Source organism: Myotis nattereri, assembly GCF_964212035.1.
Source record: "Myotis nattereri genome assembly, chromosome: 1".
NCBI classification, from domain to species: domain Eukaryota; kingdom Metazoa; phylum Chordata; class Mammalia; order Chiroptera; family Vespertilionidae; genus Myotis; species Myotis nattereri.
Window position 1 is genome coordinate 89,258,008 of NC_138075.1, and position 16,775 is coordinate 89,274,782.

Sequence of the window (16,775 nt, forward strand, 5' to 3'; positions counted from 1 at the left end):
AAATTTTAAAATACCCATTACCTTTACTCCCCAGAGAATTTCATGGGTCCTATTCCAAATAATATTTGATATAACTTGTGTTTTCTTTTGATACATTGTGACTGTTTTCCATATTGTCAAATTTTCTTCAAAATATAACTTTTTAACCACTGCATACTATTCCAATTGAGCATATATCTTTGTTTAATGCAGTGCTTCTTCGTTGGATATTTAGGCTGATTCATCTGCTTCTCTATCAATATCACCTTTTGTATCAGTTTCTGTGCCATCTTCCATGAGCCAAGGGATTTTTGTTTGTTTGATTAGAAACAGTAGATGCTGAATAAATTTTGTAATAATTTCATATTTCCAATTTAGTGGTCAAATGTTTTTCAATATATGTTTTTTAGATTACTAATAAAGCTTAACTTACCTGTGCATTTACTGGTTTGAATTTCCGTTGTGAATCACCTCTTAGGTTAGCTGTTGTTTCTTTTTTGTTTTTGTTATAGCTTTGTAATAACTCTTTAAAATCCTTGGTTTATATCTGCAAATATTTTCCCAGTTTTTTATTTGTCTTTAATATATATTTATATACATATATATATGTATGTATATATATGTATGTATGTATATATATATTTTTTTGTTAATCCTTGCCCGAGGATATTTTTTCCATTGATTTTTAAAAAATACATTTTGTTGATTTTTTACAGAGAGGAAGGTAGAGGGATAGAGAGTTAGAAACATCGATGAGAGAAAAGCATTGATCAGCTGCCTCCTGCACACCCGCTACTGGGGATGTGCCTGCAACCAAGGTACATGCCCTTGACCGGAATTGAACCTGGGGCCCTTCAGTCCCCAGGCCGATGCTCTATCCAGTGACCAAACCGGCTAGGGCTCCATTGATTTTTAGAGAGAGTGGAAGGGAAGGGGAGAGAGAAAGAGAGAAACATCGATCACATCGATCACGTCGATTGGTTGTCTCCCGCAGGGTTCCCTTACCGTGCCAGAGATCAAGCCTGCAATTGAGGCATGTGCCCTTGACTGGAATCCAACCCATGACCCTTCAGTGCAGGCCACCACTCTAACCACTGAGCAAAATCAGCAAGGGATGTGTGTGTGTGTGTGTGTATTAATCCTCACCCAAGGATATTTTTCCAGTACTTTTTAGAGATAGTGGAAGAGAGAGAAAGACAGAAAGAAATATCCATGTGAGAGGAACACATTGATTGGTTGCCTCCTGCACATGCCCCAACCAGGGCCCAGGCCAGGGAGGAGGAGCCTGCAATGGAGGTACATGTGCCCCTTGACCCGAATCTAGCCCAGGATCCTCCGGTCTGCAGTTCGACAAACCGGCTAGGGCTATTTACATTTTTAAGTGAATAATTTTCATTTAGTCAAGGCTATTTATCATTTTCTTTTATTTCTTTTATGCTCATAAAAGTTTTCTCTATGTTGACGCAACAGTAGTCAGCTATATTTTCTACTCATTTTGTTTTTATTTAAATGTTAGGTTTTACTTTTTGTTCCATCTGAAATTTATTTTGCTCTGTATTGTGGAAAGTTAAAAAAAAAATAAGTTTGTTTTTCCAAAGAGTTAATTAACTGTCCCAGCCCTCTCAATTTTTTTCTATATTATAAACACTATTAAAGTGAGTTTATTCTTTCAAAAAATATTTTTAAATATATTTCTGTTGATTTCAGAGAGGAAGGGAGAGGGAAGGAGAGACAGAAACATCAATGATGAGAGAGAATCATTGATTGTCTGCCTCCTGCACACCCCCTACTAGGGATCAAGCCCACTACCTGGGTATGTGCCCTTGACTGGAATCGAACCCAGGACCCTCAGTCTGTAGGCTGACACTCTGTCCATGGAGCCAAACTGGCTAGAGCCCTAGGTTCTCTTTTGTGCCAAGGGAAAAAAATTAGACAAACATGTTTAAAATTGGTTATAATTCCTAACATCACATGCTATTTCAGATAGTGATTAATAAACACGTGTCAGTTTAACATCTTTCCTAAACCCTGGCTGTTGTTGATAGAACTACTGCAGATCCATCAACCAGATCTTATCTAAGCATTGATTACTCAGTAAAGGCAAAGCCAAGATGAAATGGGCATTGGATATGGGGCACATCCTTGTCACACCATAAGTTTTAAACCCTGAAGAACAGACTCTTCTGACAAATCACAAAATGAACATAGAATTTACATCTTGCATAGATTTAATTATTTTTCACAGATTTTATTATGTTTTATAAAAACATCTCTTTTATTCATAGATCTTAGTTCATATAATTTACTCAGATTAGCCAGCTTTGACTAGAGAATCAGGGGCAGCTTTGATTTTCATTTTCCTAAATGCTCCTATGAAGTAAATTTGCTGAAGCAGTATTATTTATTCATTGCTGTTGTATTGATCTCTCTTGCTTTCTGTCTCTTAAACACAGCAGCTATTCTCTAAAGCAAGCATGTCAAACACAAAGGCTAACACGGGCCATATAAACAAGGTTTAAGTTTATGTGGGCCGCAAAAAAACAAAAGCTTCAATTTTCATAAACATAGGTTTATTTCAATAGAGATATGCTAAATACAAATGAGTAATCATTAACATAAAATATTAGAACATTTTAATAAAAATTAATATTTTTTCTTGAACGTTAACCTACCAGACACTGAATAACTGCACAAATTAATAAGCGTAATGCAACTCTATTTTTATTACTCTTCGAAAGCGAAATATTTTCTGTTGCGCACACCAATTGGCTGCTAAATTATTTGCTGCTAGTATTAGTGGAGAGAAATGGTGCGCCTGCGAGTAAGGCGCGTAAGGGAAATAAATACAACACGATTATAGTAATTAGTCATTTGCAAGCATTGTAGTTTGTTAATAATCTACACTAATAAAAGAGAAAAATGGTAATTGGCGTACAGCGATACCCTTTTCATTGGCTAATCAGGGCTATATGCAAATTAACTGCCAACTAAGATTGGCAGTTAACTGCCAACAAGATGGCGGCTAATTTGCATATGTAGGCACAATGCAGGGAGGCGAAAGGGAAAGCAGGAAGAAGCCCCCTGCCACTGACAGTGATCTGAAACCCAGGGGGGAGCTAAACCCTGGGGCCTCCTTTGCCCTGCCCCCCAGCCATGATCGGAGAATCAGGCGCCTTTGCCACCCTGGCCAGTGATAGCAGGAAGTAGGGGTGGAGCCAGCGATGGGAGCTGGGCACGGTCGAAGCTGGCAGTCCCAGGAGCTAGGTGTCCCTTGCCTGGGCCTAAAGTGAAGCCCATGATCGCGGCGCCCCCCGCTGCAGCTGCAGGTCCCCGCTGCCTGGGCCGGACGCCTAGGCCAGAGGCGTTAGGCCTGGGCAGGGGCGGAGCCTGCAACCGCGGAGAGCTGGGGGTCCCCTGCCCAGGACTGACACCTCTGCCGGAGGCCTCAGGCCTGGTCAAGGGGCTGATCCGGTGATTGGTGATCGGAGGGTGATGAGGGTCAACTCCTCTGGCTGAGGCATCAGGCCTGGGTGGGGGGCGGAGCCGGGGATTGGGGGGATATGATGGTCCCCTTGCCCAGGCCTGAAGCCTGGGTCAGAGGCGTCAGGCTTGGGCGGGGGATGGAGCAAGCGATCAGAGGGAGATGGGGGTCCCCTGCCCAGGCATGATTCCTGGGCCAGAGGCCTCAGGCCTGGGCGGGGGCCAGAGCCAGTGATCGGGGGGAGATGGGGGTCCCCTGTCCAAGCCTGACACCTCTGGCGGAGGCGTCAGGGCTGGGCAAGGGGCCGATCAGGCGATCGGAGGGTGATGGGGTCAACGCCTGAGGGCTCCCAGTATGTGAGAGGGGGCAGGCTGGGCTGAGGGACACTCTCCTCCCCCCCCCCACACCCAGTGCACGAATTTCGTGCACCGGGCCCCTAGTTATGTATAACAGGATATTGTAAAAATTGTTACGAAATTTTTATTGAAACGTTTCTTACCATTATATTGGCTGGGCCACAAAAATATTCATTGTCGGCCATGAGTTTGACATGCTTGCTCTAAAGGAAACCTCTTATCCTGCCCCAGAGTGCTTCTCTTTCATTGGCTGCTTCTTTTCCTATGGAGTTTTGACTGTGTGTGTGGCAATTCATTGATAAATGGAGTTGGGTTATTTGTCTTACTATTCTCTGAAGCTTCTTGCTATTTTTAATAGTTTCTTAGATATATAAAAAATTTCATATTTTCTCAGACTCAGTCTTTCATATTCATTTATCAGCATCCAGACTCTTTCCAGATTAATCCCTATCTAAAAACACAGTTTTTTTGTTCAGCATTCTCCCATATCACTCTAAAAATAGCTTATATTAATAGCCACTGGATAGTTTTGCTTATAGTGGCTCACAGGTATAACTAAAAGTATTAAGAAAAATCTTAGCCCTGAAGAAAGTTTCTTAAATATTTAATATAGAATTTCACTTATACTTTCTCAAAGGTATATATGTAATTGAGATAAAAATTAGAAGGGAATATATATATATATATATATATATATATAGAGCGAGAGAGAGAGAGAGAGAGAGAGAGAGAGAGAGAGATGATTGTGTTAAGAGTGATAAGATTATAGGTGATTTTTTTTTCTTTTCATTTACTCAATTTATTAAACTCTATGATATCCTGATTGTATTACATTCTATATTGACTCAAAACCTTTTTTATTTTCAGGTGGTGACATGTCTAAGAATGTAAGCCAGTCACAGATGGCAAAATTGAATCAACAAATGGCCAAAATGATGGATCCAAGAGTTCTTCATCACATGGGTAAATACAAAGTTATTGTCAGTTGTTAAGGGTTGAGTTTTAACACTAGAAAGACTGAAACTTAGTATATGCCTATATTGCCCAAAAGTAGTCAAAATGACTGCATTGTGAAAGAATAATATCGGAGCACTCTTCACTTATGTTCCTTAGCTTTTCCAATAACTCACTTCTATTCGACATTTCTTTCATGAATTTAGGGCGCAAAAGAAATACAATAAACAACTTATTAGAACAAGTATCACTGCATAAAGATTCGAATAACAAGTACTAGTTTAGCTTATTGAGCAACTGCAACTTATCAAGTATCGACAATTTATCATGTACTTGTATGTTATCATGTGACGGTAATCGAAAAAAAAAAAATGAAAACTGTTATTTCAGTACAGAGCCGACCTGGTCATATAAGAAATTTACTCAATTCAATAATAAGAGTCATAATTCCCCCCTCCCCCCCGCCCCCAAGCAGTCAAAATGACTGCTTTTGGGCAATATAGGTATAACACATATATATATACCGGAAATGAAGGAGGGGGAGGTAACTACAATTATTAATAAACGCATTCATACGTTGTAAAAAAAGTCACAAAATTCTAAGACATTGTGTCCTTATATACATAATTGTTTTCTAATTGAAATTAAAAAACAGTCAAAATGACTTCCTTGGGCAATCTAGTGTTAATAAGCCTTCTGTAGGTGATATTGTGAAAATCTGTTCAAAAGATATGTGATTTTAGGAAAATGACCATCTGAATTCTAAGTTGAATAGTTGTAATAGTGCCTATGTAAGCTGAAGTTTTATTCACTTCTCTGCTGCCATCTGTGTGATATTTGAGCAAGCTACTTAATCATCTTTTTTTTATGTTTTTATAGATTTCAGAGAGAGGAAGGGAGAGGGAGAGAGGGATAGAAACATCAATAATGAGAGAGAATCATTGATTGGCTGCCTCCTGCATGCCCCCCACAGGGGATTGAGCCCACAACTCATATGTGCCCTGACCGGGAATTGAACCATGATCTCCTGGTTCATAGGTCAGCGCACAACCTCTGAGCCACACTGGTCAGGCAATAAAAGGTTAATTCTTTCTGTAAGTCCTATGAAATAACTTTCTGCCCTCCCAAATTGATTATAATTTACAGTAAGACTCTTTTGGACTTCCCAGAAATTAAAATTTTTTGTTTAGATTCTTTTGCTTCTTACTGTATAACCGACACTCATTTCTAAGGTTTTTCAGTTATTATTTATTTCTCACCACTTGATGAGATAGATTCTTCATTCTCTTTTATAGATAAGGACTAGAGGCCCGGTGCACAAAAATTTTTGCACTCGGGGGGAAGGGGGTCCCTCAGCCCGGCCTGTGACCTCTCGCAGTCTGGGACCCCTTGGGAGATAACAACCTGCTGGCTTAGGCCTGCTCCTGGGTGGCAGAGGGCAGGCCCAATCCCTAGGTGCAGCCCCTGGTCGGGCTCAGAGCAGGGCCGATTGGGGAGTTGAGGCGCCGCCCCCTGTCATGCACAGAGCAGGGCAGATTGGGAGGTTGCGATGCCACCCTCAGTCACGCTCAGGGTAGGGCCGATTGGGGGGTTGGGGCACCGCCCCCTGTCACACTCAAGGCAGGGTCGATGGGGAGGTTGCGGCGCCACCCCCTGTCACGCACAGAGCAGGGCCCATCGGGGGGTTGGGGCTCCATACCCTGTCATGCACAGAGCAGGACCAGTCAGGGGGTTGGGGCTCCATACCCTGTCACGCACAGAGCAGGGTCAATCAGGGGGTTGGGGAGCTCCCCTCTGTCATGCACAGAGCAGGGCCGATCAGGGGGTTGAGGAGCTCCCCCCTGTCACTCACAGAGTAGGGCCGATAGGGGAGTTGGGGCACCGCCCCCTGTCACACTCAGGGTAGGGCCGATCAGGGGATTGGGGAGCCTTCCCCTGTCACAAACAGAGCAGGGCGGATAGGGAGGTTGTGGCCCCGCCCCCTGTCACACACAGAGCCGCAGGGCGATCAGGGGGTTTGGGCGCTGCCCCCTGTCACGCTGATCCCGGTGCCAGGAGGCCTCGCGACTCCGCTGATCCCGGTGCTGGGAGTCATATTACCCTTTTACTATATAGGATAGAGGCCTGGTGCATGGGTGGGGCTGGCTGGTTTGCCCTGAAGGGTGTCCTGGATCAGGGTGGGGGTCCCCACTGGGGTGCCTGGCCAGTCTGGGTGAGGGGATGATGACTGTTTGCAGCTGGTCACACACCCTTCACGGTGGGGGTCCCCACTAGAATGCCTGGCCAGTCTGGGTGAGGGGCTGAGGGCTGTTTTCAGGCTGGTGGGTGACTGAAGCTCCCAATTGCTCCTTTTTTTCTTTTTTTTTTTTTTTTTTATTCTGGGCCGGCTTTAGCTCTGGCTCCAGCTCTGAGGCCTCTGCTGCTGAAAGCAGGTATCTGGTTTGTTTGGGTTCTATAATCGAAACAATGTATAACTCCAGCTCTGAGATCCCGGGCTTGCTGAAAGCAGGTTTCTGGGGTTTTGTTTAGCTTCTATATTTGTTACAATGTTTCTTAAACTGCAAGCTCAGAGGCCGGCAAGGCAGGCGGGGAACGTTGGTTTCCTCCGTCACTGAAGCAAGCAAGCCTCATGTTAGTTTCAAGCTGCCTGGCTGCTGGCCGCCATCTTTGCTGGCAGTTTTTTTGCATATCTCGCTGATTAGCCAGTGGGAAGGGTAGCGGTCGTACGCTAATTACCATGTTTCTCTTTTATTAGATAGGATACTGGTGAATATACAAAGTTTGAATTGATATGTTCTTTAAGGCTGATGACCAAATTGCAGTCAGAACCCAGTATATTTTTAGGGAATTAAAGTACTTATTAGGCAAAAGTAACAAATGTTTCAAGGTCTACTTAATAATGATCTGATTTTTCTTTCTCTCTAGGTGGTATGGCAGGACTTCAGTCAATGATGAGGCAATTTCAACAGGGTGCTGCTGGCAATATGAAAGGCATGATGGGATTCAATAATATGTAAAGAAGATGCCTTAATATAAACTGACTCAGCCGATTACATTATTTGCTGAAACCTCAGAGTTTCCTCTTTTTGCAAATGGGGAAAAGAGTATTTTTCTTGCCTGTCTTGCCCTTTTTCTTTTCTCTTCTCATCGTCCCCCCCCCCCTTTTCTTCTTCCTTCCTTCCTTCTTTCCTCCTTCCCTTTGATATCAGGGAGGAATATGTGATTTTTGTGGAAATCATATTTTGCTTTAGATTTTCTTCTGTCAGTTTTTACCATCATAACACTTAAGTTAAACAAATCATGATGTAAAATTTTAGTACTTGAGTTTTTAATTGTTTCAAAGGCCAAGCATTACATTTGTAAACAGTCCTGGTCAGTAGTTACATAATTTCTCAATAAAAGTGCTATAAAATAAACTTCAAAGTTGTTATAAGTTAAGGGTTTGTTAACTTTCTTTATGCTTTAAAATTATCAGTGCATCACATTAGACAGACAGAAAAATCAATAATATCTCTATGTCATTTAAAGCTATCCTTGGAAGTATACCTTTAATGGGAAATATGGTAGAATGTCATAACCATTAGTACTAGAAATTTTTGTTTAATTTAGAAAAATTAAGATAATTTAGCCATAGAAAATCTTACTGCTGCCATTTAAATTTAAATTTTGAATGTGGTTATAATTTATAATATAATGTTTTGTATATAACTTGACTTTTTTATCTCATATTTTTGAAGCCTTAATTGCAATATTTGATATTTTTGAAAAGCCAATTTTGTTTCTTACATACCAAAAGTGAGCTTGAAGAAATTGATATACTTAGATGACAATAGCTAATGTATAGACCTTCTAATGGAAAAGAATCCTATATAATAAAAGGCTAATATGCAAATAGACCAAACAGTGGAACAACTGAATAACCAGTTGGTATGACATGCGCTGACCACCAAGGGGTGTGTGTGGGTCATGGCAGGCATTGGCCATGGTGGGATAGTGGAGCAAGTGAGCAGGGGTGCCAGACCAAGGCAGTGTGCCAGTCGCTGTCATTGGGGCAAGCCTCTGGTGGTTACTGAAAATTCTTTGTTCCCAAGCGCCACAGTCCCACCCGGCACTCGAACCTGCTGCCAGTGCCGGCTCCACTCACACCCACTGCCAGCACTGGCCCAGCTCACACCCGCAGCCAGTGCCAGAGCTGCTGCTCACACCCCCTACTGGTGCCCGGCGCCAGTCCTAATCACTCGGCACCATCAGTGGGTGCGAGCAGCGGCTGCCGGCCCTGATCGCCCCTGAGGGCTTCTCCACCTCCCCCTGCTCCTGGGGGCAATCAGACAGCAGCTGCCACTCGCACCTGCTGCCAGCGCCAGCCCTGCTTGCACCTGCTGCTGGCACCGGCACCAATCACTCCACGCCATCAGCGGGTGTGAGCATGAGCATGCGAGCGCTGTCAGCGTGGAAGCGGCAGTGGCGGGAGTGGGGCTGCCGGCAGACAGGACCAGGGTCTGCAGCGGGAGGGGTCAGTGGGGGAAGCAGAGGACGGGCTGAGACCCACCACTCTGCCTACTACCACAGCCTCGCGGCCCACAGTTCCTTTCAAGGTGCACAAATTTGTGCACTGGGCCCCTAGTCTCTATATATAAAAGCCTAAGCAACTGGTCAAGCCAACAACCCAACCAGTGGACTCATCACTATGATGTGCACTGACCACCAGGGGGAAGACACTCAACGCAGGAGCTCTCCCCGGTGGTCAGTGCGCTCCCATAGCCTGGACCACCAGCCTGGCGGCAGCCACTCACTCCCTCAGTAGTCCTGCAGGTCCAATCTCTGGAGAACAGGCCAGGCACTGATGGACCAGCACCATCAGCAAGATCCTGACAGCACCGCTGACCTTCTGGAAGTTGGCCTCAGGCACTGCAGCTGCTTCCCCTCCCTAGATGCTCTGCAAGGAAGAAACGATATAAAAACAGCCACCAGGTGGCTCCTGACAACTGGCGTGAACATCAGTGGGATGAATCTGGATCCAGGGCCAGCAGGGGCATCCCACCACTCGCCCACCTGCCCAGAGGGCTGATCGTATCCCAGCGCCCCCCTACCCCCAGCCCCCTCGGGATGGGCACCAGACGCAGGGCTCACAGCTGGCGAGCACTGCTACAGTGATGCAAGCCTCTCCTGATTGGGACTGACTGGATGCAAGCCCTTGGCAGGCACAGTGGGGGCCAGGAAGAAAGGGAGCAGCAGACAGAAGCAGCAGGCCATGTTGGACAGGTTTCAGCCCGATCCCCACAGGCCACCCTGAGGGACCCCACCTGTGCCCGATTTCGTGAACCAGGCCTCTAGTTGCAAATATTAGGCTGTCACTGCTGTATATTACAAATAATGAGACCATAACAAGTTTGATCCAGCTGCTGGTTACTTTAGATTGCCGCACAGTTCATTTAGAACATGGGTTTTGTTTTTTTTTTAAACCCTCACCTGAGGTATATATGTTTTTATTGATTTTAAAGAGAGAGGAAGGGAGAGAAAGAAAGAAACATCCATCAGTTGCCTCTCGTATTTGCCCCGACCTGTAATCGATCCCGAAACCTTTTTGGTGTATGACACAACACTCCAACCAATTGAGCCATCTGGCCAGGGCTAGAACAATGGCTTTTAAATAAGTTATGGAATTGTTTTAAAATGCTAGAATAATTATTATGCCTATTTATTATTGACATCATGAAGATAGTAGATGTAGTGTAGTAGTGTATTTTGAACTAGGACCAAAGGACTGGTTAATGGTAGTAGGAGAGAGTGAAAGAAATAACTAGTTTTTATAGTCCTAATTTTTTATGACTCAGGTGTTTTAAGGTCTCATAAGTCAAAGTATTTTTTTAATATATTTTTAATATATTTTTATTGATTTCAGAGAGGAAGGGAGAGAGGTAGAATCATCAATGATGAGAGAGAGTCATTGATCAGCTGCCTCCTGCATGCTCCCCACTGGGGATAGAGCCCGCAACCTGAGCATGTGCCCTGATGGGGAATTGAACCATAACCTCCTGGTTCATCGGACAATGTTCAACCACTGAGCCATTCTGGCCAGGCATAAGTCAAAGTATTTTTAAAAAATAATTGCATAGCTCTAGCCTGTTTGGGTCAATGGATAGAGCATTGGCCTGTGGACTGAAGGGTCCTGGGTTTAATTCTGGTCAAGGGCACACGCCCGGGTTGCAGGCTCAATCCCCAGTAGGAGGTGTGCAGGAGGCAGCCAATCAGTGATTCTTTCTCATCATTGATGTTTCTATCTCTCTCTCCCTCTCCCTTCCTCTCTGAAATCAATACAAATATATTTTAAAGTGTCATTTGTGAACTCAAAAAGAAAATTACATAAAGAATGCAACTGATTTTTCGTGTTTACTTGGTAAAGATTTTATATCCCACAAAGTTACTTTCACCAGCTAAAAACTAGAAAGCCCTATAGAAGAACATCATATACCTTATGAAAATTATGTATCCTGTTTCCGCAGAAATGTCATCACAAGATCCAGCTATAGAAATTTGATAATTGAGAAAATTTTGTTCTCCACCTTAGTTTCTAATTAAACTGATGCTACTCTCTTTTCTGGGCATGCATTTTTGTGATTTCTATCTTTGGTGTACCACTTTTGCATTTTGACCAGAAAAGGAAATGATATACTTGGCCTAACTTTATGGCTTCAGGCATTGTTTTTAATATATTTTTTTCTGATGCAAAAATAACAGTGGCAAAGGACAACTAAAAGTCTAGAAACACCTTGTTCAGCTTCCATTTCTCTTTCCTATTCTGTAAAATGAGGGAATTAGAGAAGCTTTCTGAAATTCTGATTTTATTACTTCCGTAACCAAGGATCTTTAGTTATAAAAGCTATCCTTCTGTTCTCACAATTTTTATCAGGAACTGGTTTTTGACAGCCTAAGTACTACATACCAAAATTCTTTAATAATTTGAACACATTTTTATTTTTCGCTATTGTTAAAAAATTTTTTTAACTTTTTGATATGTTAAATTCCCGATTTAGACCACTAGCTAGATCTAAAGTCATACAACATTTGATTCTTCCTGAATTTTATTAAAATTTTACTGAAACATATATAAATATAAAATTAGGTATATAATTCCTTAAGTTTACAATGCTTATGTAGTTATAAAACAAAAACACCCTTAGAAATGAATTATCAACAAACTATAACAAGAAAGGGCAAATTAACAGTGTGATATGATGGATATCAATATTCTGGAATTATCACAACAAATGTGATAATATACATATACGCACATATACATACACACAATACATTACAGTTTTATAGCATAATTTTTTGGAAAAAAGTTTCTTCATGTAGTAAAAGTGATTTTAGAGTGTTACATAAACCATTTTTATTCAAATACATACAATATTTTATAATGTGAGAGGCTAAGTTCTGATAGCAGTCATATTGTATTAATGTTGAATAGGAATATAATGTCACATAGCTAAAATTTGCTATTACCCAAAGCAACATGCAGATTCAATGTAATCCTCATCAAAATCCCAATGTAATTTTTTAAAAAATAGAATAAAATAATCATATTATTATGGAACCACAAAATACCTCAAATAGCCAAAGCAATCTTGAAAAAAAAAAGAATGTAGCTGGAGGTATCACAATACCTGACTTTAAATTATACTACAGAGCTACAATAATCAAAACAATGTGCTATTGGCAAAAAATATAGATACACAGATCCATGGAACAGAATTGAGAGCCCAGAAATAAAACCACATGTATATGGGCAGATAATTTTTGAGAAATGAGCCAGAAACACACAATGGAGAAAAGAAAGCCTCTTCATTAAATGGTGCTGGGAAAACTGGAAAGCCACATGCAAAAGAATGATTACAGTTTGCCCCCATATACAATATTCAAAATGGATCAAAGACCTAAATACCAGAGCTGAAACAAATTACATAGAAGAAAACATAGGTACTAAACTTATAAACCTTGGTCACAGAGACCATTTTATGAATTTGACCTCAAAGGCAAGAGTAGTAAAGGCTAAAATAAGTGAATCTGGCTATAGCAAACTAAAAAGCTTCTGCACAGCAAAAGAAACCGACAACGAAACAAAAAGAGAACACACCTAATGGGAGAGGATATTTGCCAACAACCATTCTGACAAAGGTTTAATAACCAAAATATAAAGATCTCATAAAACTCAACACCAAAAAAACAAACAATGCAATTAAAAAATGGGCAAACGTGTTGGTGAGGATGTGGAGAAAAGGGAAACCTCATACACTGCTGATGGGAATGCAGTCTGGTGCAGCCACTATGGAAGACAGTATGGAGTTTCCTCAAAAAACTAGAAATGGAACTCCCATTTGATCCCGTGATCCCACTTCTAGGAATATATCCTGAGAAATCAGAAACACCAATCAGAAAGAATATATGCACCCCTATGTTCATAGCAGCACAATTTACAATAGCTAAGATTTGGAAACAGCCCAAGTGCCCATCACAGATGAGTGGATTAGAAAACTGTGGTACATCTACACAATGGAATACTGTGCTGCTGTAAAAAGGAAGAACTCTTACCATTTGCAACAGCATGGATGGACCTGGAGAGCATTATGCTAAGGGAAATAAGCCAGTCAGAGAAAGATAAGTATAACATGATCTCATTCACATGTGGAATCTAATTAACAAAATAGATCCAGAGACATATAAGCATGGAACAGACTTACAAACTTCAGAGGGAAGGCGGGGTGGGTGGGTGGCAAGAGATCAACCAAAGAACTTGTATGCATATATGCATAATCTGTGGATACAGACAATAGGGTGGTGAAGGCCTGAGGTGGGGGGGAGTGGGTGAGAAGAGGTCAAGGGGGGAAAAAGGACATATGTAGTATTTTCAACAATAACGATGTAAAAAATAAAATAAATATACCCTTTTAAAAAATATAAATATACTCTTTAAAAAAATGGGAAGAAGGCCTGAACAGATACCTCTCCCAAGAAGACATAGAAATGGCCAATTTATCTAATTTAATAAAAGAGAAACATGCAATAGACTGCACCTCCACTACGCCCCAAGCCACACCCGCCAGCCAATCAGAGCAACTATATGCAAATTAACCCAACCAACATGGAGGATGGCAGCCACAGAGCTGGAGCAAACAAGAGGCTTGGTTGCCCCGGCGATGGAGGAAGCCAAGCTTCCTGCCTGCCCTGGCCAGCTGTGGCCTCCACTCAAGGCAACAAAGTTTCAATTATAGAAGATAAATAAATCCCAGATACCTGCTTCCAGCCAGCCTCCACTGGAAGCTTGGGTGGCTGGGGGCTGTGGCCAGCCTGCAAACAGCCATCAGCCCCTCACCCAGGATGGACACACCCTCATTGGGTGAGGGTGCCTGCTGGGGGGCTTAGCCAGCCTGCAAACAGCCATCAGCCCCTCACCCAGACAGGTGAGGAACCCCAGCAGGACCCCCCACCCTGAAGGGGGTGTGGCCAGCCTGCAAATGGCCCTCACCCAGGCTGGCCAGGCACCCCAGCAGGACCCCCCCTCCCTGAAGGGGGTGTGGCCAGCCTGAAAACAGCCCTCAGCCCCTCACCCAGGCTGGCCAGGCACCCCAGCGGGACACACACCCTGATCCAGGACACCCTTCAGGGCAAACCAGCAGGCCCCCACCCATGCACAGGCCTCTATCCTATATAGTAAAAGGGTAATATGCAAATTGACCCTAACAGCAAAATGACTGGGAATGACTGGTCACTATGACACACACTGACCACCAGGTGGCAGACGCTCAATGCAGGAGCTGCCCCCTGGTGGTCAGTGCACTCCCACAGGGGGAGCTCTGCTCAGCCACAAGCCAGGCTGGCGTCTGCCAGTACAGCGGTGGTGGTGGGAGCCTCTCCTGCCTCCTCAGCAGCACTAAGGATGTCTGACTGCAGCTTAGGCCTGGTTCCCGCTGGCAAGTGGACATCCCCTGAGGGTTCCCGGGCTGCCAGAGGGATGTGTGACTGCCAGCTTAGGCCCAATCCCACAGGGAGCGGGCCTAAGCCAGCAGGTGGTAATCCCCCGAGGGGTCCCAGACTGCAAGAGGGCACAGGCCAGGCTGAGGGACCCCTCCCCCTGAATGCACAAATTTTTGTGCACCGGGCCTCTAGTATATCTAATCTAATAATAGACAAACAGGGTAATTGACTATAACTTCGCTACGCCTCCCATTGGCTAATCAGCATGATATGCAAATTAACCGCCAACAAAGATGGCGGTTAATTTGCATACATAGGCTCCAAGCGGCAGAGCGAAGACTGAAGGTGAGCCAGAGCCGTGAAGACAGAAGACGGAAGGCAGTTCTGGCCAGAGCAAGGCCTGGGTCCTGGGTGCCGGAGGAAAACCGGTGCCAGCAGCCAGGAGAAGGAAAGGCCTATTGCAAGAATCTCTTCATGCAACAGGCCTCTAGTCCTATCTAATAAAAGAGAAACATGGTAATTGGCGTACGACGACTACCCTTCCCATTGGCTACTCAGGGCGATATGCAAATTAACTGCCAGCCAAGATGGCGGCCGGCAGCCAAGCAGCTGGAAGCTAACATGAGGCTTGCTTGCTTCAGTGACGGAGGACTCCAACTTTCCCTGCCTGCCGCTGCCGGCCTCTGAGCTGCAGCTCTAAGCAACTATGTTACAAATATAGAAGCTAAACAAAACCCCAGAAACCTGCTTTAATGGCCGGGCTTCAGCCAGCAGGATCGCAACATTGTTTCAAATACAGAAGTTAAACAAAGGCCAGAAACCTGCTTTCAGCAGCGGAGGCCTAAGAGCTGGAGCCTCAGAGCTAAAGCTGGCCCAGAATAAAAAAGAAAAAGAAAAAAGGAGTGGTTGGGAGCTTCAGTCACCCGTCAGCCTGAAAACAGCCCTCAGCCCCTCACCCAGACTGGCCAGGCACCCCAGTGGGGACCCCCACCCTGATCCAGGACACCCTTCAGGGCAAACCAGCCGGCCCCCACCCGTGCACCAGGCCTCTATTCTATATAGTAAAAGGGTAATATGCCTCCCGGCACCGGGATCAGCGTGACAGGGGGCAGCGCCCAAACCCCCTGATCGCCCTGCGGCTCTGTGTGTGACAGGGGGTGGGGCCACAACCTCCCTATCCACCCTGCTCTGTTCGTGACAGGGGAAGGCGCCCCAACCCCCTGATCAGCCCTGCTCTGTGCCTGATAGGGGGGAGCTCCCCAACACCCTGATTGCCCTGCAGCTCCGTGTGTGACAGGGTGCGGCGCCCCAACCCCCCACCCCCACGGGCCCTGCTCTGTGTGTGATGAGGTAGAGCCATAACCTCCCCATCGGCCCGGCCCTGAGTGTGACAGTGGCAGCGCCCCAACCCCCTGATCAGCCCTGCTCTGTGGGTGATAGACGGCTACGCCCCAACCGCTCCCCACAGGCCCTGCTCTGTGTGTGACAGGGTAGAGCCATAACCTCCTCATCTGCCCTGCCCTGAGTGTGACAGGGTGCGGCACCCCAACCCCCTGATCCGCCCTGCTCTGTGTGTGAAGGTGGCGATGCCCCAACTCCCCTATCAGCCCTACTCTGTGAGTGACAGGTGGGAGCTTCCCAAACCCCTGATCGGCCCTGCTCTGTGCGTGACAGGGTATGGAGCCCCAACCCCCCTGATGGGCCCTGCTCTGTGAGTGACAGGGGGCAGCACCCCAACCCCCTGATTGGCCCTGCTCTGTGCGTGACAGGGGGTGGCACCGCAACCTCCCCATCGACCCTGCCTTGAGTGTGACAAGGGGCAGTGCCCCAACCCCCCAATCAGCCCTACCCTGATCGTGACTGAGGGTGGCATTGCAACCTCCCGATCCGCCCTGCTCTGTGTATGACAGGGGCTGCGCCCCAACTCCCCAATCAGTCCTTCTCTGAGCCCGACCAGGGGCTGCACCTAGTGATTGGGCCTGCCCTCTGCCACCCGGAAGCGGCCCTAAGCCAGCAGGTCGTTACCTCCC

The 16,775-nt window shown here is 45.0% G+C and overlaps 1 protein-coding gene across 1 annotated transcript in view; it reads left to right on the plus strand.

The window, feature by feature from the left end:
* SRP54 (signal recognition particle 54) overlaps positions 1-8,659 on the plus strand; it is a 57,892-nt gene extending 49,233 nt beyond the window's left edge. Inside the window, exons 15-16 of the mRNA XM_081090124.1 lie at positions 4,684-4,779; positions 7,696-8,659. Of these exons, the coding sequence (XP_080946250.1) occupies positions 4,684-4,779; positions 7,696-7,787 (188 nt within the window). The 3' untranslated portion in view covers positions 7,788-8,659. The remainder of the gene's footprint in view (positions 1-4,683; positions 4,780-7,695) is intronic.
* The last annotated feature ends 8,116 nt before the right edge of the window (positions 8,660-16,775 follow it).